Source organism: Amblyraja radiata, chromosome 9 (genome assembly GCF_010909765.2).
Source record: "Amblyraja radiata isolate CabotCenter1 chromosome 9, sAmbRad1.1.pri, whole genome shotgun sequence".
NCBI classification, from domain to species: Eukaryota; Metazoa; Chordata; class Chondrichthyes; order Rajiformes; family Rajidae; genus Amblyraja; species Amblyraja radiata.
In genome coordinates, this window is record NC_045964.1 from 20239902 (window position 1) to 20265126 (window position 25225).

The following is a 25225-nucleotide window of genomic DNA, read 5'->3' on the forward strand; positions in this document are numbered from 1 at the left end:
ACATCCAAACTTCTTCCGACATACACTATAATCTTCATCGAAATCCAGCTTATCGCTTTAAAGGTTAGAAAACTCCTCGTGTCTCCGTTACGCTTCGCATGGTCAAAGGGTATGCCTTCCCCATGCTGTTTCCAAACTACACTAAAAAGTAGTGTGTGACTCAAATTGGCTTGCTCGAGCCTGTGCATCAGGCCATGGAAAAGCGTGGTCCGCTATTGGTTTGTCTCGAGCATCCACAGACGCTCCATTACTAGTTTGTTTTGATCTAGCACTCCTTTGCTGAGATGAACTTTTGCCCATCTTACTCTTTTCCAATGGGTTTCCAAAGCCATGAAATCCGGTGGACCTCGATTGTGGAATTGATCCAACTGCCGACTCACTTGGAACAGTTTTTCCTCTTGGTCCAGAGCTCATCGATGGTCTTCGATGATCTGGAGCTACATCTTGAACCATTACATTCCAGTATCTCCTTCTTTGATTTGGCCACCACCATCTTGGTGTCTAGTTCCAGTTGTTCCTTTCGTCACCTTAGCTGTTCCTGTTGTCGCCTCATCTGTTTTGTCGCATCATCTCTTCCGTCATCTGTTCTTCTTGTCGTCTCATCTCTTCTTCTTGTCGCCTCATCTCCTCTTTATTTTGCTCAATCTCATGTTTCATCTTCAAGCCATCCGCTTCTATTGAGAGAGCGGCTAGATCAGCTTCAACCTCCCATCGAGCAGAAACCCTTGATACCGAACTGGCTGTAGAACTAGATTTATGTCTTGATCTTTGTGTAGATACTTTCAAGATATTATCTTGTGATGTAATTTCATCTTCCCTTCTGGCACCTTGTTGCATCGCTAAGATCTTAAGTTATGGTATAATTTCAGATAACCACTCCTCTGCCTTATCCATGAAACCCTTGAATATCTTCACCTTGTCTTCCCACCACTTATGTGTTCTTCCCGAGACGGCTGTGAACAGAGCAGCACATTTTGTATCTTTCCAACCTCTTGGCAGAGGTTCCATTGTTGGCTCATATTAGATTTCATTTTGATCGCGTTCTGTACTGATTCCATTAGTTTCTTCTGTTTCTCAATCGGGTAACCTGTTTCCATACTTTGTTTCTCTCCTTCTCAGTCTCTTTCAAGTAGGCAGCTTGTGTATTATCTGTTTCTTCGCGATACATGAGTTTTCTGTAGCTTTCAATTGACTCGTTCCCATATCGAGTTTTCCTCCTTCTTAGTTTCTCTCAGGCAGGCAGGTTGTCCTTGACTAAGCTTGACTTTGTCAGCTTGGGGTTCCTCAGGCATGGCTCTTCCTTCATCTTGTGGCTCCATGATTTTAAAGAGGTCTTGGCAGATTGCCAAGTCTTTAAATTTAAAGAACAAAGTCTTCTCTGAATTCGGAGGTATCCTTTGACAATGTAACAGCAGATTTTTATATCATTCAAGAGATTACTCCCTCTAGCTGCTAAGTGGACTACATGTTTAAGGGGGATGTCGTTATACACATACGAGCTCTCCATCGGGGACCTTCAGAGCTTCTTCACAGATAAATCTTCATAACACAGTCTTTTGATTAATATATTCTTTATTGTTGATGAAAAACAATAAGGTACATCCGAACTTCTTCCGACTCATACACTATAATCTTCATCGAACTCCAGCTTATCGCTTTAAAGGTTAGAAAACTCCTCGTGTCTCCGTTACGCTTCGCATGGTCAAAGGGTTTGCCTTCCCAATGCTGTTCCCAAACTACACTAAAAACTAAGCTTCTGCGCAAGAAACGTAGCTCCAAAAACGCCCTAAAATACGTCATAAATTCCACCAACAATATAACGGGCAGTGTAAAATTTAAAGACACATGCGATAATCAATGACACACAAAACAAGCCAAATGGTCACTACAGCCATTGATGCCAATTTGAACAGATCTACCAGGAGTTAAGTTGTGATTGACTAATTCAATGCATATCAGAGTTTGGTTCTAAAACTAGACTGCAATCAGACAGAGCAGGATACGTTTAGTTTAGTTTAGAGATACAGTGCAGAAACAAGCCCTTCAGCCCACAAAGTCCATGGCAACCAGCGATCCCTGCAAATTAACACTATCCCACACACATTCGGGACAAATTTACAATTTTACCAAGCCAATTAGCCTGCAGACCTGTACGTCTGGAGTGTGGGAGGAAACTGGAGCCCCCGGACAAAAGCCATGCAGGTCACGGGAAGAACGTACTAACTCCATTCAGACATGCACACGGGAGTCAAGATCGAACACGGGTCTCTGGCGCTGTAAGGCGGCAACTCTTCAGTTGCACCACCATGCTGCCCTAAGAGACAGGGTTTCTATTGACAGGGTTTTGATGTTTCTCCTCAGTTCTGTGTGCTCAGTGATTAATGAGCCAAAGCACTGCATTGTTGGCATGACATAGATCTTGGCAAAGTTATTTTTTTTATTATTAGCTTATTTCAGTGCTATTCACAAAGGCAACATGTTAAAAAACGGATCAATATCTCAGCTCTACAAAATATTCCAGCTTGTGTGTGCTGGATTTCCTTGTGGAAGTTGCTTTATGCAGAATCTGCACTTACCAGTTATAGTCATACAGCATAGAAACAGGCCCTATGACCTAATTTGCCCATGCCGACCAATATGCCCCTTCTACACTAGTCCAACCTGCCTGCATTTGCTCAATATCCCTCTAAACCTTTCCCATCCACGTACCTGTCTGTGGCTTCAAAGATTTAAAGGTCTTTTGAAGTCTAAACTCAGATTAATATTGGAGAAGGGAAAAACTTGGACAAATAGTTTCTTCTAATTTTGGAACCAACGCTGCTTTCTCTTGATTCCACTGCTTCACTAATCTTACCTCACTCGCTTCTTACCCTTCTCACTGTTTAAAAGCATAGGACCTATTTCACAACATACTCCCGACTTTTAAATTAGTGACATTTTATTTGAGCACTCCCACAGTAAAGACATTGTAACAGTCAATTTTCTCTTCCTCTTTCCCTTAATTAAATAAAAATGTGATCCTAAATTGACCCTTGATCACCTGTTCAGAACGTAAAGGGTGTAGATCGGCATGCCCCGCAGAGCTTTAATTGAGGGGATAGATGATTTAGCAAAATCAGTTCCTTGCTTTGGTTTTGAAACCTCTTCAGAAATCAAAGCAGAAAAATAAATCCTAAAGTATAAGGTTATCGTGAATTTTATATCAAAAACACATAATTGAAGAATTTATATCTCACATTAGTTTAGAGATACAGCGTGGTAAGGGGCCCTTCGGTCCACAGAGTCTGCGCCGACCAGCGATCCCCGCACATCAACGCTATCTTACACACCAGGGACAATATACAATTTTACCAAAGCCAATGAACCTACAAACCTGCATGTCTTTGGAGTGTGGGGGGAAACTGGAGCACTCGGAGAAAACCCACAGGTCACGGAGAGAACGTACAAACTCCGTACAGACAGCAAGGAGTAGTCAGGATCAAACCCGGGCCTATGGTGTTGTAAGGCAGCAACTCTACCACTGCACCCACCATGCAGGGAACTTACCAGAATCCAAACGGAAAACAATTTTAAGTTTTGGCATTATATCTCTGGAAAGTTGCATTGTTTTTGGACTGCATATAGATTTACCACAATGGTACTGAGACAAAATTATCAAAATTATGACTAAACCTGACATTTTCCCTTGAGTTCAGGCAGTTAAACGGGGTGGGGCTGAACGGTAATTCAATTGAAGTATTTTTAAATGGCTTAAGTTATTATTGTGCTACCTCAAGAGAAACATTTTTCCCTCGTGAGGAAATATTGAGTAAGAAAACATTATCTTTAAACCAGGTGTTTTAGCAGAGAATCAGGAAGCACTTTGTTTTTCCCTGGAGGGTATTGGAAATCTGGTGTTCTCTCATTGAAAACATTGTGGGTGAGTGGTAGGTTTTAAGACTCATATCCTTTATGTAAGAATATTGCAAATGCGAAAATAGAGCAGCATGGTAAATGGAGCTTCGATGCCAGCTGTGATGTAAGCTGATTGGAATCAAAAGTTAACCGATGGTGTTACCCGTGGGAATGATGAATATTGAGAGAATTTACTATGACGCAATGCAGATTCATAGATCTTTCTCTTTTTCTTGCAGAACATGATGGGAATGCCATTAAAGATTGCGATCCTAGATTGCAACAATCTGCGTTCCCCACCCAGTCCTACCTCACTTTGCCTTTCTACTGTAATGATGAAGTGGAGGGTGATGTTGGTGACAATAATGAGGAGCCGACTCCAGTGAACTCCACCACCAGCACCCCCCAGCACACCCCCACCAATAGCTGTAAACGTGGCTCACAAAGGAAGAAGTGCGACTTTGTCCTCCTGGGATGTGGGGCTGTCCTGGCAGGGGTGGCTTTGGGGTTTGACTTGCTGGAGCTGGGAAAATGCCAGATTTTACAAGAAATTATTGAACCCAAGGAGGAGAAAAAAAAGGAGGGCATTTTCCAGCGCACCAGCCGACTGCGAAGGAGCATCAGCCCTCCTTCCCGGAACATCTTCAAGAAGGAAGAATTCATCATTCCCTCCTTCGATCCATCTTCCTCATTGACGCTGCTGTCGTTGTCTTCCATTTCTGAATGCAACTCCACGAGGTCTTTGCTACGTTCAGACAGCGACGAAATGGTGGTGTACGAAATGGCCTCAACACCAAGTTCAATGGACGAGGGCTCAGTGCTCATTACAAATCATCCTTTGGTAGACATAACCATCGAACGTTTCAAACGGGACCCTAACCAATCATTGACCCCAACTCATGTGACGACAAGAAGCACCACCAGACACCAGAGTCACAGAAGGACTCCTTCCGATGGGGCCATTAAACAGATTCCCCAGACTCTGAATACACCATCTAATGGCACCTTGGGCTTTGTTGCTGCAGGTAGGTGCTCAATGTCATGTTATTGCTAACTCCAGGACAATAATGTGTTGATTGAACTGGGTGCATAATCGAAATGGACCAATATGGTTTCCATACGCATTCTTCCATTGAATTTCTTCCATTCACATTTTCCTATTTTTTTTAAGCCAATCCATTGCCATCTTGCACTTGTGGTTCTTGTACTTAGAAACAACCAATTTCCTATGCTTTTTTTTTTTTCATGACCTGCCCTCCCACTCTGCTTCAAAGCAGAGCCATCTCTTGGCAATAAGAGAGAACGATATGATGCCTTTGAGCTCACATCTGTTGCCCTGCACTAGGAAAATTGATGTCCATCCAGTTGGTGCACAAATGTTCCATGATCGTGGCATTCCTCCTTGCCAGGTGGTGGCATTGCCCGTGTGAACCATACAATGTAAAAACTCCAGCAATTAAAACACTTGGAAATGTTATTTAGTTTATAGATACAGTGTGGAAATAGGCCATTGACCCACAGAGTCCATGGCAACCAATCATCACACTGCACATTAGTTCTATGTCATCCCAGTTTTGTATCCTATACACTACGGGCAATTTACAGAAGCCAATTCAGCTATAAGCCCGTACATCTTTGGAATGTGGGAGGAAATTGGAGCGCCAGAAAAAACCCCACGCTATCACAGGGAAAACTTGCAAGCAGACAGCACCTGTAGTCAGGATCGAATCTGGGTCTCGGGTGCTGTGAGGCAGCAACTCTATCGCTGCGCCACTGTGCCGCCCTTGTCAAACTTGTGGAGTTTCTGGACTCTTAAATGCTATTTCTATTAATGTTCCTATGTTAATTAATTTTATTAGTTAACAGACAATATTATCACAAATTCCTCAGTGAATATGATAAGTTTCAAAGGAGCAAGGGAACTGGGCACCTTGGCAAGTATGGGGGAGCATGGGGACTGGGCACCTTGGCAAGTATGGGGGAGCATGGGGACTGGGCACCTTGGCAAGTATGGGGGAGCATGGGGACTGGGTCCCCAATGTGTCTCAGGGGAATACAAGAAACATCACCCAATAAGCCATTGATATTTCTGAACAGTTGAACAGTAGATTATTGGAGATTTACGACAGTGTCCACTCTACCAAATATATAAAACATTCAACAAATCCAGGGTTAAGTTATGTAGGAACGATCTGCAGATGCTGGCTTAAACTGAAGATAGACGCAAAATGCTGGAGTAAATCAGCGGGTCAGGCAGCAGCTCGAGATAAAAGGAATCGGTGACATTTCGGGTCAGAACCTAAAAAGTCACCTTTCCCTTTTCTCCAGAGATGCTAACTGACCTGCTGAGTTACTCCAGCTTTTTGCACAGTATCTATCCAAGGTTAAGTCATATGACCAGCAGCAGTATTCTGCACCAATGGTCCAGAGGGTTGGATTTGAAACTCACTGGGCAGTTGGGGAATCTTAAACAGTTGGCTTCAAGTTTAAGAAATTGTGTAATTTAAATAATAAAGCAAGTCTCAGTAATGGTAACCATAAAAATACCTGATTGGTGTACACTCCCATCACAGTCACCAATGTCCTTCAGGGACCATAAGACATATGAGCAAAATTAGGTAATTTGGCCATTGAGTCTGCTCTGCCATTCAATCATGGCTGATCTACCTTTCCCTCTCAACACCATCCTCCTGTCTTCTCCCTGCAACCTTTGACATCCAAACTAATCAGGAACCTAAACATCTTCACTTTAAAAATACCCAATGACCAAGAATTCCACAGATTCACCACCCTCTGATTAAATAAATTCCTTCTCGTCTCCATTCGAAAGGTACGTCCATTGATTCTGAGGCTTTGTCCTCTGGTCCTAGACTCTCCCACTACTGGACACAAGGATGTAATGCCAAACAAGCAGTATGAATGGAACTAAACTGCTTCCTCAGATCGGGTGCAATGGAGATCAGTGATAAATACCAGCATTGCCAGTGGTATACTCATCCTGTGATTGACTCCAACATTTGCTATTGGCATTGATTTATTATTGTCACGTACTGAGATACAGTGGAAAAACTTTGTTGGATTGGAATTATACCATAACATGATCACAATCAAACCATGCACAAAACACAACAGGTAGTGCTGAAAGAGAAAGGAAAGGGGGAGCAGAGTATAGTGATGCAAGCTGCAGAGAAACAGCAGAAACAACATTAGAGCAAGGGTCACAGCGAGATAGATTGGGAATTCTGGTCTACAGCCTTAGATTATAAAAGGTCCATTCAATAGTCTTATAACAGTGGGGAAGAAGATGTTCTGGAATCTGGTGCGACATGCTTTCAGGCTTTTGTATCTTCTGTCCAAAGGGAGAGGGGAGGAAAGGGAATGACTGAGGTGGAAGTGGTTGCTAACCCAAGGCAGCGTGATGAAAATGGAGTTGATTGGAAGGAGGCGTGTTTGTGTGATGGGCTGGGCTGTACCCACAGCTCCCTGTAATTTCTTGCCATCTTGGACAGCCGTCGTCAAACCAAGTTGTGATGCATCCTGATGGGATGCCTTCCATGGAACATTCCCGTCGTCCCAATACAGGAAGTTTGTGCAGGGTTTGGAGAGGGTGCTGAAGAGGTTTACCAGAATGTTGCCTAGATTAGAGGATATTCGCTAAATCAGGAGAAGTTGAACAATCGTGGATTGTCTTCTGTGGAGTGTTAGAGGTTGAGAGAAGATCTGATAGAAGTATATAAAATTATAGATAGGGTAGACAGGCAGAACTGGGATGGAAATGTCATAGATTAGAGGGCATAGGTTTAAGGTCAGAGGGGGAAAGATTAATAGAGATGAGTAGGGCGAGTTTTCTTTTACACTGAGTGCTGGGTGCCTGGAGCACACTGCCAGTGGTGATGATGGCAGCATTTACAACAGTGCAATTAAGGAGGCTTTTGAAGATGCTCATTAATATCAAGTGCACACAAAGGAGATTAAGAAATTATGTTTGACACTGACTTTGTGGGTCAAAGTTTCTGTTCCTGTGCTGTACTGTTCGAATGTTCAATGATTTCTTCTTGGTGCTCCTGTTTCATTCCATTGTCCCAAAGAAATGCCTGTTGTCTGCTCTAACTTACTCCTAGTATAGTTTGGTGATAGGAGAAGCAGGGTGGAGTTGCTGGGCATGTGAGAGAGATTGGACAACAGGGAAACGTGGAGGGATGGAACTTCTCTGAGAGCTAGCATAGACTCAGTGGGCTGAAGGGCAAACTTCTTTGTTGTCGCGCGATACACAAAATAAAAATTCAATGTCCTCAGCGTAAAATACCAGATTAAAATTCTAACACATCAGCTGGAGATTCACTTTCTCTGCTAGTTAATAAGTCACTTCATTAATCTTTAATGTTAAGTATCTTTTTATCATTAGATCTCATAGTAAAGCAGCCGGAAGCATGGACGAAGAAATAAAACATTAAATCTTTCTCCATTCCAGGCTGTTGTAGGGCAACATCATGAGAGGCTCCAATCACATGGTCATTGTAAGAAAACCCATTTAATGAAATTTTTAACCCAGTTAATTATTTCCTTCGTTCGTGGCTGTAATAATGGGAATAAGGAATAAACTGTTAACCAAAACAATGCTTAGTGGGAGCACTGGAAAGATTAACATGAATTTTTTTTTTTTAAGGTATAGGTAAAACCCCAAGCCCTAACAGGGATCCAACAGAAGTCCCTCGTCTGCCTGATCCCAACCTGGTCTTTCCTCCCACTCCGAGACGAAGAAGCATGAAGCAAGATTTCACCCTGGAAAGGCCCAAGACCTTGGAATTTGTGCCTAGGCCACGTCCTTCTGCAAATCGTCCACGGCTAGATCCGTGGTGGATCGTTTCGCCCACTAAAATGTACAGCAACTCCCCTGTTAATAGTTCCAGTACTGAGACGCCATCCAACCTGGATTCCTGCCTCAGCAGCAGTGGCACAGTGGAGGAAAGGCCAGGGCTCCCACCCTTTCTGCCCCACAGGCAAGGACATGCTGGCTGCGAGCGGACATTGTTAGACACAGATGTGGAAGGTCAGAGTCGTGATGGAACACTTCCCCTCTGCAGAGCAGAAATGAACCTGCGCAGGATAGCAACCCATGATCAGGAGCAAAATATCTGGTCATAGCAGCATGCTTAATTTCACAGGAATCTATGAAAGGAATTTGCACTGGGAATGCACTTTTACATAAGGACTGGTTTGAACTGAGTGCCATCTAATACCGTCCAAGGAACTTGACGAACTTCAAATTTGGAATCAAGATCCACAAATTCATTCTCTCAACATAAAAAACGCTGTTCGAATCTATTCAATGGAGTTCCACTCATGTTGCTCCAAAACCTCGCCTTTAAATGTACGTAATTGAAATATTTTTAATGTATTCCCATTCTTGTTCACTTTGACATTGTTTAGAACCATGTCACAGTAAATAGAGGCTGAGTTCAAGTAGGATCCATTACTACGAAAAAAACTTGTCTGTATTCTCCTGTGTTGTAATCTATTTAGTCAGTTTCAAGGTAAGCATGTCGGCAGAGTCTAAAAGCATGACCAGATTTATGCATATCCCAATAACCTATCAATAATCCCAGATAACCGTATGTCTGAGACCCTGCAGACCTGGTACCATTTTGGTTTTTACTTCTTGCAGAAGGATGGCAAAAACAGCAAAATGGGGAAAGGTTAGGACTGAGAGCAAAAGTGTAGAAGTAATCTATTATTCCACAACCTGAGATCAGTAATGATTTTAAAACCAACATTTGGGTCTAACGAGAGGCTCAGTGAATGGACACCACCGTTTGAGGTGAATGTACAAACCTTCTTATCACTCTCACAACTGTTACAAAGATTCCATCACACTGGGAGACTACAAAGTATTTGTATTGTGTGTTTTCTCCATCCTGGTTTGGCCACCTTTTTCTGATCTGTGTTCCAAACCATCTCATCTTTCTTGATGGTTTCCCTGTATAAACCTTCACAAGCTTTTAACACGGTTTACGGGTGGGGAGGAATTGAATGGACATATCGGTCACAAGATTAAACTTGGGTTGCCTCCCTGAAATGGTTTTGAATTTTTCTTTTAAAATTGGGATTGAGGACATCAGCTATTGAGGAACGCTTCATTACAGTCTTAGAATTAACAATCATCTTCCCAGCTGTTCAGTCATCTATGGTATATAATTGTACTTGCTAAATCTAAGGATCGGGATCTAATATTCCAGAGTTCATCTCAAGCCCCTATATGTCTGACCACTAGTATTTAATGCTTTTTTGGGGGAGTTTATTGCACTAAATTTTTGAAAGTCAAAGATGACTGTATTTTAATAATGTATAATAAGAAATTGGAAAAAGATGTACTGTTGTTTCTGAGAGGGGGTGGCGTCACCTTTTGTTGAGCTGGAGTACAGGGTCTTTACAGTATTTGGAAATGGCCACTGCCTATAAATGTTTTCTATATGCCTTATGATTGTAAATTAGTGGTACATGCTTGAAATAATTTTCCAACAAAATGACAGCACAGATTGGTGAAACATGGTTTGCATGCAGAAAGGAGAGTTTTCTGTTGATTCTGTTGATGTTTCATTTGATGTGATTGCTGTAATAACCTTGTACCTCAATTGGTTATTTTCTTGCCACTGAGTGAGAAAGGGAAGAAGCTGGGTGGGGTGGGGTGGGATAGAATGCTGGAAATAGCCAGTGGGTTCAATAAAATATGTGGCGAGAAACAGTTAATTGTCTAAATCAAATTGCCTGACACCTTGTGGTATGCTGCTGAATCTCACATTAACAATCATTTGTCCACACATGACCAAATGCAGAAGCCCAAGAAGAGCTAGAAGTTAGATGTTGGCCCATCTGGCCTCCTGCTCCACCACTGGAGCTGACAGGAGTTGGTGCACTTCACATCAGGCCCTTCGGCTTAACTCCTGGATGTCCTGGCATACCAACGACATTTCTGTTTATTTGAATGGGATCACCAACCTTGTGGAAAAATAACTTACTTTACTTTAATGTTCTTAAATATTTATTCACTTCAGTGCTCTTAATATTTTTATTTTAATAATTTAATTATATAGTATTTTAATTTAAGTTATTTGAATGGCTTTTGACTATTCAAAGGCTTGTGACAGCTGATGCGCTGTCAAAGGCTGTCAACCTGATCTAAGGCTGGGGCCTCGGAGCTTGTTCTATCTCGATGGACACCCATTTGATGCAGATCATCTGCTGAAATGTTGTTCTGCATCAGGTAACAATGAGATCAGGTGGGCACAGTAGATGCTAAGTCAATGTAGTGGCCTGAGCCCAGATGATTTGGACTAGCATTCTGGATCAATAACATTTTGTCACTTTAGTTTGGTTTTAGTTTAGAGATACAGCATAAAAATAGGCCCTTCAGCCCACCGAGTCCACACTGAACATTCATTATGTTATCCCACTTTCTCATCCACTCCCAACACACTGTGGGTAGTTAATGGCCAATTGACCTACAAACCCACACATCTGTGGGATTTGGGAGGAAACCGGAGGAAACTCATTTGGCCACAGGGAGAACGTGCAAACTCCACACAGATAGCATCCGAGGTCAGGATCGAGCCCGGGATTCTGGTGCCACGAGGCAGCGGCTTCACCAGATGGACCACTGTGCTCCCATTTTGCAGAGTATTTCTAGAATCTTTTTGTTTTATTTCAGACTTCTATCATCTACATTGCTTTTCTTATGCAGCAACATCTTGTCCCAGCTAAGCCAACATTCTGTAGATGGCTGGCCCCTTTAAATCATGGGCTAGAAATGGGCGGGAGGGTGAGATTCCTGGAGGTCACAGTGAAAATGGGGAACAAAATGGCTGCTAATCCCATGAACCAGTGTTTGTTGTGGGAAAGCTCAAAGGGGGGTATTGGGACAACCCAACAGCAGTGGGCATCACCCAGTACAACTCAGAGAACACATACCACAAATAGAAATAATTGTCATGCATTAAAATTACCATTCTTGTCTTAGCCACTGTTTGAGTTGACAATGTTGTGAGTACATTTTATAGTTCAAAAAACCTGTTCAAATACTTGGTATTTTTACCAGATGTAAGATGTGGGAAGTATATGAAGGGTAATTAGTTTGTTTTGTATGGTGCTGAGGCAAAATGCTTGAGATTCAAGCTGTTTGGTTTTTAAATGTGGCACGCCATGAGAGTCACCTTAGGGTGAAACTGCCTTCATCTAATCTCTACCCTGTGCCTTTCTTGTTGGTCAATGGAAGGAACTGTTACAAGCTGTATACACATTATTGACACTCTCTCGCCCCGCGCACACAACTTTGTACTAAAGCTGGAGAGGAAGAAGAATTAGGGAATCGCGTTTCATGAGGTTCTGAAAATGCTTCTGTTTGTCCATGTAGAGAACTTTCCCATGGTTCTTACTTTAAAAAAATGTCTCCATTGATGAAACAGCAGCGTTTGCACCAAACCCAGGGTTGGATAAGAACCTGGTATGGTCATTACATTTTTTCAAGCATTGTAATTCTATTAACAACAAAAACAGAAACTGCTGTAAGAACTTGATTGCATCCATGGCAAACAAAACAAGGGTCATAGATTCAGGTCAATGGCCTTTCACCGGAACTGAAAGTGGGGGAGGGGAGGGGAGTGCGTGGAGTTGTGTATTCCTGACATATCCTACAATCACAGAACAGTTTGACAAATAAGGCTGCTATTTGGCCTGTTGTACCATGCTAGCAATATGGCTGTCAATTTATATGTAGGATGGAACTACAGATGCTGGTTTACACTGATGGCAGCCACAACATGTTGGAGTCACTTAACAGGGCAGCTAGCATCTCTGCAGAAAAAGAGTAGGTGATGTTTCGGGTCCGACCCCTTCTTCAGACTGAAAGTGGAGGTGGTTGGGAGGTAATCAACTGGAGGCAAGTTAAGGCCAGAACAAATCAGGGCCAGCAACAGATGACCTCGGGGAGGAGTGCAGTCTTGTTGGCTGGGGAAGGTGTGATAACAAGAGGGATGCAAGGATGCGAACAGTGAGACCAGTTTTTCTTGGATGGTCCCACGAGATTGGGAATAACTTGCTTCCACTGTTTTGTGAGCTCCAAGGTGTCTAATGTGGGAACCATAGGCTCTTCCATAGATAGAGCAAGCAGTGGCAAGAAGGTTCATGCCACAATATCTTAAGTTCAAAAGGCACAGGAACAGAATTAGGCCATTCGGCCCATTGAGGCTACCACACCATTTGATCAAGAGTCAATCGTTCAATTTTGGCAGCCCGTGTATCATAATTGGCTGGTGATAGTAACATCAGAGATCACCCAAGCACTGCGGAGGCATAATTTTTAACCTTTCCACCATCATGAAGAGTGAGGGCCATCTGTGCCAAGTACAAGATTCAAGAATGTTTAATTGTGATATGTACATGCAACAGAACAATGACATTGTTACTTGCTGTTGCCAGCCATCTTTTTAATCGGTTTCACTAAAGACTGCTCCACATTGACCATGTGCGATATCAGTGCAATAGAGTTAGTCAAACATAGATTGTCACCAATCTAAAATGCAGAGACTGTAACTTTGTTCTCCTCAGTGTTGGAGGTTAGCTGCTTTCATAATAGAGGTCATCAACTGTAGACATGGAAACTTGTCCTGTAAATCATTTTCAGTATGCGGCTACAGTTGAAGTTATAGACTGGTACTTATTTCCTGCTGTGAATGTAAATATTATTTTAAAAAAGGGCTTTGAAACAGCTTGAGATTTGTAAAATGAACTATATAAATGCACATTTTTCTTTCCAAATTTTTGCTGAAATTGAATTGTATTGTATTTTGAAGTAATAATTGTTGACAGGTTTCAAAGGTGTGTACAGTCCATTTAATGATGGGATTTCAGATGTATAGCAAGAATGCCATGTTGCTCATCGTAGTCATAAACTCATTATGAGCGGCACAGTGGCACAGCGGTCGAGCTGCTGCCTTACAGCACCAGAGATCCGGGTTTGATCCTGACTACAGTTTGCATGTTCTCCATGTGACCATGTAGGTTTTCTCCAGGTGCTCGGGTTTCCTCCCACATTCCAAAGACACGCAGGTTGTAAGTTAATTGGCTTCTGTAAATTGTCCCTAGTGTGTAGGATAGAACTAGTGTATCGTTGGTCGGCGTAGACTTGGTGGGCTGAAGGGCCTGTTACCACGCTGTATCTCTAAACTAAACTAAACTGAAAGACTACTATTTTGTTATTGTTGCTGTGCGTATTTGATGGAGTTGTAAGAATGTAACTTGGGAATTTCTGCCACCTTGTATTCTGAGGTATTGGTTTGGGAAAGAGTAAACCCCTCAGTGAACTCGACTAGTAATTAGCTGGCATCGTCACAGCACATTAAGCCATGGTGGCGAATGTAGAATTTGCTTGTGGGCATTTGCTAGGAAATTGTCAGCCCTCCTCAGGAGTGGGATAGGTCACGGAGAGATGACTGGGGACTGGAGGGGTGGGGAGGAACGGGGCCATGGGAGGATCACGAACGGGAGGGAAGGAGATTGGCATTGCATGGTCATTTGAGGGGTCATGCCGAAGATGGGATGGAATGAGAGGCGATTACTGGGGTTCTGAGGGGGAGTGGAGGTGACACTGGTCTGGTGATTCAATCAGTAATGGGAGCGCTCCTCAGGGGAGGTTGGAGGGTGGAAGCAAATTGAGCACCAAATTGGTAGGTGGGTGTTGTATTGGAGTTGGGCTCGGATTGTGAACCTTATGGGAGGATGGAACTCGCAACCAAGCTGGGGGAGATTGGGTATGGCACTGGTGCATGAGAGAGCTGTGTAAGTCAATTACTTGAAGGAGACGCATCAAAATTGGTTTTCCAGCACCATCCAGGGATATACTCAGCAGATGGTCCTCAATACGTGCAGACGATACACTTGCATGCATATTACTGCATGTTACTGTACGAGTGGCCCGCACAGAGTAAGGACAATTTGGACACAATTGTACCAGTCTAGGTTTCTAAGCGTGGGGTGGGCACAAGGAAGACCTAGGATGAAAATCAAGGATTTTGCAGTCCATAGATAGATAATTTTCGTTTTTTTCTCTCACTGGTATTGAATCACAGGGTGCATACAAACGGGGTGGGTTGGAGGGGAGTGGAATATTTGAATATTGAGAGCTACGATATTCTCCTGACTTTTCAATATACAGTTACAATTGAAAAGGCCTCAATGGACTGAGATGTTAGGTAAACATTAAAATACTCAACACAAAAGTATGCTTGAGGTTCACAATTATTATACATTAAATGAGTTTTACTTTAAAAGGTCGACAAATGATACCAGATGCACCAGATTATTTTACATTACGAGTTTAACAATGCAAAGAACAAAATAACTGGTTGAAAACTTGGACTGCTGTTCTTTCATTATTTTTAAAATAAATTATTCCATTCCAAGTTGTAGGGGTACAAGATTGATTTTTTTTTTTTTTTTGCATTATTCACTTTACAGACAAGGTGGTTTTGGCCACTTTCACAGTGGTAGCATAAGGCTTCAAAGCAGAATAGCTATTGGTACTGATGAATTGCAGGTGAGGCTGGACATTGAGCTAATTAAACATCCCTTCGCTCAGCAAGTTATCTAGTTAAAATGTCCTTATAAAACTCTCGACCAAAGCTACAGCAGCCTCTGCTGGTGAAAGCAGAGATAATTTTTCTGGCAAAATTATTGAACAGGATGTTTTATGTAATCTGATTTCTCTCACGGGACCATAGGAGTGAAAATGCACATCTGTAACCTAGGAATATGCAATTGCTTTAATTTATTGTTGACAAATCTGTCAACGTATTTCCCTCGACCCCCAACTTCCATCTGCCTCCAGCTCTCCATCGTTCGACTTGATCTGTGTTAAGGTCCTGCTTTCTTTCCCAGTTGCGCTTATTTGTATTTCTACAGCACCACATTCTGTTGTGGAACAATGCACTACATTTTATTTGTTCATTAATTTTTTTTTTTTAAGTCAGATAATTATTTTTCAAACAGAATGTTCAACTTTTAAGAAATACTTAAGGGAAAGTTGTTTTTGACTGTAGCAGATGTAGGGGTTATTTTTTGGTCAAATTATTATTACGTTGAGATGATTTATTATTCAGCACTGTGAATGAAACCTGCCACTCATTTCTCCCTTTGATTTCAGTGGTTAATGAAAGTAATTGATGTAAACTTATTTTTGCTAATTTATATGGCAAGGGTCACCAAATGATGTACTTTATAATCATAAAACAACAATGTCTCCACTTTCCTAATTAATATAAGTTAATTTGTGTATGTTGGATTTTTTTGTATAAGTTATTATTGATTTAAGGTGACCAGAACAAATATTTAAGTTTTTTTATAAAATATATCAAATGTGGTCATTTGTTGGAACTTTAAAAAAAAATAAAACTAAACCAGGTAGCCAAGCGGGCTTGGTTCAGTCACCAAATCTACTGTTATTCAGCAGTTATCCTCTCATCACATCAATGAATATATAGACTTGAATAAAATTTCCTGTATGATTAAAACTCTGCTGTGTCTATTCATTTAAAAATGCATTTCATCTCTTTATTCACCAGGCTTGGGTAATATTCAACCGTTTATCATATTGAAGATGGTCACAACAAGCTGGAGTAACTCAGCGGGTCAGGCAGCATCTCTGAAGAAAAGGAATAGGTGACATTTCAGGTTGAGACCCTTCTTCAGACTGAGATTCAGGGGACAGGGAAACGAGGTATTGCCCTCAATTTCCTGGTCATTGAAAAATAGTATTTACTTCCTTGTTAAATACCACCAATGATCTCACCTCCACAACCCTCCATGGTCGAGAATGCTAGTGATTTACCACTCTCTGTATATACTTTGAAACATAAGATTTATTGGAGTCATATATTTCTGATCGAAACATAGTTTCAATCTACAATGAACAAGGCAATAATGTTGAAACAAGGAACTGGAGATGCAGGTTTACAAAAATAACACAAAGTGCTAGAATAACTCAGTGAGTGAGGCAGCATCTCTCGAGATCATTGACAGGTGATGTTTTGAGTCAGGACCCTTCAGACTGATTGTAGGGAGATACAGGGGAAAAAAGCTGGAAGAGAGGAGCGTTGTAGATATCTAAAATTGGAGAATTCAATGTTAATACCATTGCGTTGTAAGCTACCCAAGCAGAATATGAGATGCTGTTCATCCAGTTGCCGTGTGGCTTTGCCCTGACAATGGGGGAGGCCCAGGACAAAAAGATCAGAATGGGAAGAGGAGTTAAGATGGTTAGCAACCGAGGAATCCAGTAGGCCTTGGTAGACCGAGTGCAGGTGTTTGGCGAAATGGTCACCGCATCTATGCTTGGTCAACGACTGTTTTGCCAAACATCTGTGCTCAGATCACACGATTGCTAACCATTTTAACTCCTCTTCCCATTCCCATTCTGATCTTTGTCCTGGGCCTCCTCCATTGCCCGGGTGAGGCCACACACAAACTGGTGGATGCTGGTGGTCATTGGCAATGGTTTGTCTTTTATTTCCATTCACAGAGTTTAACTGGGATTGGTAGGAGGGTGAGAAGGAGCAACTTCTAGACTTTCTTTACTCTTAAAGGATCACACTGTTCTATTTGTAGTGGCAGATTATTATTTAGTTCAAGAGATCACTCCTTTATCTCTCTAGCTACTCTGGACAAAACATGGTATTTGGAGAATGTCATTTCGTTACGCATGGGAGCTCCCCACGTCCTTCGAACCCAAAGCTTCTCGAAAGATAAATCTTCATCACACAGTCTTTTGATTAATAGTTTCTTTATTGTTGAAGAAAAACAGTAAGGTATCCAACCAACCTTCTTCTTTTACGTACATTTTTTAACTTTGTCTAACTTCATCTTGTTGCTTAAACATTAGATAACTTCCCGTGGTCAAAAGCTAAACTCTCAGCCATCGTCCTCCGAACTAAACTAACTAGATAATAGCTTCTGCACAAGAAGCCCAGCAATAAACACGCCACCGAGTACGTAATAAATCCCACCCACATCATGACGGGCAGACTAAAATTTAAAGGCAAATGCCATAATTAATGACACACAAAATCAAGCGAAATGGCCACTACACTATTTTCAGAGGTAAGTATGGCAGATTCTTCATGGACATCTACCAATAATAACTTGGCTTCAATATGGCGATATTGGCAGTGTTCTACTTATGTAGTTGACATTTGTTGAGAATCCATGAGAGGAAGCAAGCTCGCCCAGAAATCAGTTTGTGCCATTCATCCATAAGGGAAATAACATCAAAAATGGATAGGACAGGTTTAAAAGGACATGGGCCAAATGTAGGCAGGTAGGACTAGTGTAGGTGGTTCATGTTGGTTGGTGTGGGCAAGTTGGGCCAAAGGGCCTAAAAATAAGTAAAATCCAACTTTGGCAATAGATTCTGCAGTCCTAAAGACAGCAAACGTTACTTCGCGGCCTGAGGACTACGAGTGCCCCGGTCTCCGGGGAGGACGCAGCCGCTCCAGACTTTCCAAGCCGCTGAGGAATGTTTCACCCAACGCCAGAGTTCCATCTTCACGGCAAGAGGGCCCTGAAAATTTACTGACTGGCTGAAATCCTCGGGTGTTTCACAGATGAAGAGGATTTAACTTTCTGGTGCCTTTCCCCACAGTGGAAAAATTTGATTCTGCTGTGGGGGGACGTTTGTGTTGAACTCTATAATGTGTGTCCATTTTCTTTATTTTTTTTACCTTTTTCTATGGTTCGTCTGGAAACTTATTATTTAATTTATGTAAAGCACTTTGGTGTCAATGCGAGTTGACTTAAAACGTGCTATATAAATAAAACTTACCTCTTCACTTAATTTCTCCACTGAACAGCTAACACACTTTTGCTACACATAACTTGTTATCTTAGCATTAAATAAGTGGAAATTTCAAACTGTTAAATTTCAGTAAAAGCATAGCTAAGTAAAAGTAGTAACTTAAGGTGGGCTAGAAATACAGCTGTGTTTTTCTGAGTGTTTTGCATGTTGAAAAGATTGCAAAGAGTGCAGCTGTTTTTTGACCTACTTTCACAGGCTGCGTGTATTGACCAACCCAGCAAATGGGCAGTGAACCGTGTGGGTTGCGAGATGGTTTGACTCGTGTCAAAAATTTCGCAAAACCACAAAGCTCTTCGGAAATTACAGCGGAAAGAAAATCATTTCAATGGTTTTTGCACTTTGCTTAGCAACCTGATTGAATTTTTGATTAGGACATAGAAATATTCAAAGTATATTCATGAAATGCAGAGGAAGGAAATCTGTCTCAAAGTACATGCCATCTGCTACCTATCCTCTTACCCACTGAGCAAAATGCATCTACTTAGAAATTCTTGACACTGAATATTATTAGTAATGCCATGCAGTTGGCATTATTGAATCTCTGCTCCCTTCTGTGTCTCTTCAAGGATTTGATTGTTAAGTGCATCCTGCGAGGAAAACGATTAAAGTGAACATAAATCTATTTCAGGTCCTTTTCAATCTCTTATCTCAAATTCTCTCTCCCTTACCAGCTGATTATTGATTGGTTTGATCTGCTTCAGGGGTGTAGATGATAGTCCTGACAAACGTTTCTGATTATCAACACCAAAGTAATACATTGCTTCAAAGCCCTTGTTAGGCTTACAGAGATTTACTTTCTTAACTCTAGGAAACTATGTATTCGAGGAAGATTGGATTGAAGTCTTTTTCATTATTACAGGGACTAGATTGTGTATTTTGTAGGTCGACAGTTTGGAATAGATGCAGCTTGAAGAACCATGATTTGAGCATGAAATTAAATAAATTTGGTTTGATGACCAGCGTTTATCTTTTGGCAAAAGCATTGAAGATTGGATTAAGTTGCCAGCAGCCAATGTAGCAAGTGAAGATTTGTTTTCAGTCACTGAATCATACAGCATGGAAATGAGCCCTTTGGCAAACCAAATCTATTTTAGTTTAAGAGATACAACGTGGAAATAGACCCTGCGGTCCACTGGGTCTGTGCCGACCAGCAATCCCCCGTGCACTAGTTCTATGGTACACACCCGGGACAATTTACAGAAGCCAAATTAACCAACAAACCTGCATTTCTTTGGAATGTAGTAGGAAACCGGAGCACCCGGAGAAAACCCACGTGGTCACAGGGAGAATGTACAAACTCCGTACAGACAAGACCTGTAGTCAGGATCGAACCCGGGTCTCTGGAGCTGTAAGACAGCAACTCAGGCGCTGCGCTACTGTGCCGACTTCTCACCTTCAAGTGCATTTACACCAAATCTATGCTATTCCCATTTTAATCTCTCCTCTTTCTAATCAGCTCCCACTGGTTTCTACCACACCTGTACACACTCAGTGCCAATTTATCTACCTACCTAAATGTCTTTGAGATATGGGAAGAAATTATTTTTTCTTGACTTCTGCAACTTTGTCCACATGGATCAAACGGAGTAAAAAAAACCCAGAAGAAACCCACACGGAGGCAGGGAGAGCATATAAATTCTACACAGACAGCACAGAAGTCAAGATAAAACCCAGGTTACTGATGCTATCATGCAGCGAGGCAGCAGGTCTACTAACTCCATCACAAGCCAGCCAAGGGACTTGGCAGAGGCTGATATAACAACATATAAATAACTGGTAGGATATACATAGACCATAAAACATAGAAAGGTATAGCACAGGACAGGCCATTCAGGGATCTGTGCCGATCATGTTGCCAAGCTAAATTAACTCTTTGTCCCTGAAAAAAGAGTGGTGCAGTGGGAACATGCTGGTCCCAGAACCCAGAAGTCGATGAATCGAAACCTGTTATTTATCCAGACTAAAGCATCCTGCTCCGAAACGCCACCGATCTATGTTCTCCATAGATGCTGCCTGACCCGCTGAGGTTGAGGGAGGTGGTATAAGGACAGGTTTCTCGGACACTATTCTCCCCTTTCTTGATCTCACCGTCACCATCACAGGAGATAGACTATCAACTGCCCTTTATTACAAACCGACTGACTCCCACAGTTATTGTGACTACACTTCTTCCCACCCTGCCTCCTGCAAAGACTCTGTCACCTCCTTCTAATTCCTCCGTCTCCACAAGATGAGCTGTTCCGTTCTAGGAGATCCGAGATGTCCTCATTCTTCAGGGAATGGGGGTTCCCCCCTTCTATCATAGATGAGGCCTGCACACAGGTCTCTTCAGTATCCAGTACCTCCGCTCTTGCTCCCCATCACCCTAGTCACACCAGGGACAGAGTACCCTAGTCCTCACCTTTCAACCCATCAGTCATTGTATACAGTACATCATCCTCCGACATCCTCCAACAGGATCCCACCACTAGTCACATAATCCCATCTCCACCCCTTTTTCCTTTCGGCTCTGCAACTCCCTGGTTTACTCATCCCTTCCCACACAAACCACCCCCTCCCCAGGGACTTTCCCCCACAACTACGGTGATGCAACACCTGTCCCTATACCTTCTTCCTCGATGCCACCGAGGGACCCCGACAGTCCTTTGGGGTGAGGCAGAGGTTTACCTGTACCTCTTCCAACTTCATCTACTGTATCCGGTGCTCCTGGTGTGGACTCCTATATATCGGCAAGACCAAGCGTAGACTAGCGATCATTTCGCTGAACACTTGTGTCTTATGCCTATGCGATCTCCCAGGTGCCAAACATTTAACCTCCCCTCCCCATTCCCATACTGACTTTCTGTCCTGGACCACCTCCGCTGTCAGAGTGAGGCCACATGTAAATCAGAAGAACAGCACCTCATATTTCGCTTGGGCAGCTTACAACCCAGCGGTATTAATATTGTTTTCTCTAATTTCAAGTAACTCCTGCATTCCTTTCTTTCCCCCTCCCCCACTCTAGCATCGTACTGGTTCCACTATTCGCATTCTTGCATCCCTGATATTAGCATGTCTTCCCCAGCCAACAATGGACAATTGTGGGCTCCACCTAGTTTAAATGCCTTTAAAACATTGTAATTGTATTTGCCTCTGCTACCTCCTCTGGCAGCTCATTCCACATATTTACCAGCGTCTGTGTGGAAGTTCTTTTAAAAATGTTCTCCTCTCACCTTAAATCTGTGCTGTTTAGTTCTAGACTACCCTGCCCTGGAAAAAAAGATCCTATCCAACCTATCTATGCCCCTTAATTTTATAAACCTCCACAGGTCACCCCTCATCCTTCTATGTTCCAATGAGAATAGACTCAGCCTATCTAATCTCTCCTGATAACCACAGCCATCTATTCGAGGCAACATCCTGGTGAATCTCTTCTGCACTCTCTCTATTGTTACCATATCCTTCCTGTAGTGTGGTAACCAGAACTGTGTGCAATACACCAAGTATGATCAAGGAACTAATCGTTGACTTATGAAGAGGGATTTCGGAGAGCATGCACTACTGTTCATCGATGGGTCAGTGATAGAGAGAGTTAACAGCTTCAAATTCATGGGAGCTAACACCTTGAATGACCTGTCCTGGGCCCAGCATATAGATGTAACCATGAAGAAGGCACACAAGCACCTTGGCTTTCTTAGAAGTTTAATGAGATTTTGCATGTCTCTGGATACGTTAACAAACTTCTCCAGATATACTATAGAAAGCATCCTGACTGGTTGCATCTTCGCCTGGTGTGGCAATTCCAATGCACAGGAATGCAAGAGGCTGCAGAAAATGGTGGTCTCAGCCCGGTCCATCTTGGCCACAGACCCTTCCCTCCATCAAAGACTCCATTCTTGAGGCACTACCTCAAGCCCACCTGCATTCTTATCCAAGCCAAAAGGTTCCAATACTGACCCATTGTTGCAGGCTTCCAGTCATTAAAAACTCATTCATTACTATTCTCTGCCTCCTCTCACTAAGCTAATTTTAGATCCAGTTTGCTAAAACGCCTTGGATCCCTTGTGCCTTAACCTTCTAGACCAGGCTAGCATGCGGGACCTTGTCAAAAGCCTTTCTGAAGTCCATTTAAACCATGTCAATCACAGTGCCTTCATCAAATTTCTTAGTTAACTCCTCAAACATTTTGTATTGCATTATCTCCCTTGCAAAAAAACCATGCTGAAAAGACCTTGGAAAATGTCAGCAACCTAGTTTCAATCCTGACCTCTAATGCTGTCTGTGTCTTGCATGTTCTCTATGACTGTGAATATTCCCTCAATACTCCAGTTTCCTTCTACCTCCAAAGACATTGAGGTCAGTAGATTAATTAGCGACTGTAACATGTCCCTGGTGTCTGTAGAAAAGAAGAACTGCAGATGCTGGTTTACGCCAAAGATAGACCCAACGTGCTGGAGTATCTCAACAGGTCAGGCAGCATCTCAGGAGAAAAGGAATAGGTGACGCATCGTGATCAGGACCCTTCTTCGAACCCCCAGACCTGCAATGGACCCCAACTTTACATCATTCTACGCCAGATCCACGCCCAATGTGTGTAGGTGAGTGAAAGAATCTGGAGGGGTTCATGGGAATAATGGGAGAACAAAAACAGTTTTACTCTAGAATTAATATAAATATACAGTGTGGTATCTTTGGATGGAAGTGTCATACGACAGCTAAACAGACCTTGTGATTGTTATTAACAAAAAGTTCTGACTAAACTTTCTTACCTGACCAAAATTCAAAGATATTTTTGGTTGGGATTAAATTAATTATGGAGCCACGCTGCAACATATTGACAGATAAAGTTTGATGGATTCAACACCTGTCCCTTCTTTAACTATCTTGTGGTTGAATATTTGAATCCACTGTGAGCCTGTTCCTGTTTGACGTGTGAAATGCCTTATGATGGGGAACGAGAAAAGACAGTTACATTCATTTCAGAATGAAAAAGGTAGAAAATAACAATGTAGTCAGTCAAATTTCCTCTTGCATGGATTTTGCATTATTACTTACTGGAATTCTGGTGAGATGGAAAAAGATAAGGAGGAAGACTACAGAGGATGCCAAATGCATGCATAAATAGCTGCACTACTCATTATTGATTAATGCCTTTACAGCCACCTCACTAAACAGCAAATGGTAACGAAATCAGAAGTTACACTTCACAGCGATTAGCTATTAAAAAGATTGCAATAACAAAAGGCTTTCATTATAATTCTCAGCATTGCTATTATTCATGCGGCGATGTTTCACGCCACAAAAATCTCCTTCACAGTCAATTCGGTGTAGAAAATAGATGAGAGGTAGGGAGAGGCTGAAGACTTAATTGAGCATTGTGTGAGCTCAAGAATTCAGGGAAAGCAGAAGGGAAGAGACAGGAGTTACTGTGTGAATGTGCTGACAGATCCCCTTCATGATTGTTAGCAATTGGGGGATTTAAGTGCCAGAGTCATATAGCGAGAACTAAATTACTACTCAATACGGCCCACTATTATTCCAAGAGATTGGGTTCAGAAACTGTATCATAATGCATTAGATCAAAGAACACTCTCACCACCTAGCTAGTCACCATTTTTAAGCATGCCATGGAAAATTATTTGTAGGAGGAACTGCAGATGCTGGTTTAAACCGAAGATAGGCACAAAAACCTGGAATAACTCAGCGGGTCAGATACCATCTGGAGAAAAGGAATAGGTGACGTCTGAAGAAGGGTCTCGACCTGAAACATCACCTGGTCTTTTTCTCCAGAGATGCTGTCTGATCCGCTGAGTTACTCCTGCTTTTAATGTCTATGGAAAATTATTTTCTCATTCCTATACCATTGTCAGAGAGCATGTTCTGTGCAATCTCTAGCACTTTTGCATAATTTGTATGTCTGTGGTGTGACTCCTGTGCCTGAATCAGAAAGTTATGGGTGCCTGTAAATTCCTCTGGGCCAGACTCAACTACAGGGTCTGCACTGTGGTAGTTCAGTTTATTTAGTTTTAGATTAGTTTAGATATACAGCCTGGAAACAGGCCCTTTGGTTCACAGAGTCCACGTCGACCAGCGATCACCCGTACACAAGTTCTATCATCCACACTAGGGGCAATTTACAGAATCCAATTAACCTACAAATCTGCATGTCTTTGGAGTTTGGAAGAAAACTGGAGCGCCCGGAGAAATCTCACATATTCACTGGGAGAATGTACAAACTCCGTACAGACAGCACCCATAGTCAGGATCGAACCCGGGTCTCTGGCGCTGTCACCTATCCTCATTGATTGTGGTCTGTGGGTCAGAAAGGATCCAGTGCCAGAGGGGGGAGCTAATTCTCAGGACCTGGAATTTGGAAATGTGTTTGGATGGATTATGGTGTTGAAGGCAGAGCTTTAGTTAATAAAAATAAAAGTCTAACAAAGGAGTCCTTGT

General features: G+C 42.3%; 1 protein-coding gene across 1 annotated transcript in view; it reads left to right on the top strand.

Moving 5' to 3' along the window:
- map3k9 (mitogen-activated protein kinase kinase kinase 9) overlaps window positions 1-11336 on the top strand; it is a 92638-nt gene extending 81302 nt beyond the window's left edge. Inside the window, 2 exon segments of the mRNA XM_033026826.1 lie at window positions 4134-4919; window positions 8561-11336. Of these exon segments, the coding sequence (XP_032882717.1) occupies window positions 4134-4919; window positions 8561-9039 (1265 nt within the window). The 3' untranslated portion in view covers window positions 9040-11336.
- Window positions 11337-25225: the final 13889 nt, after the last annotated feature.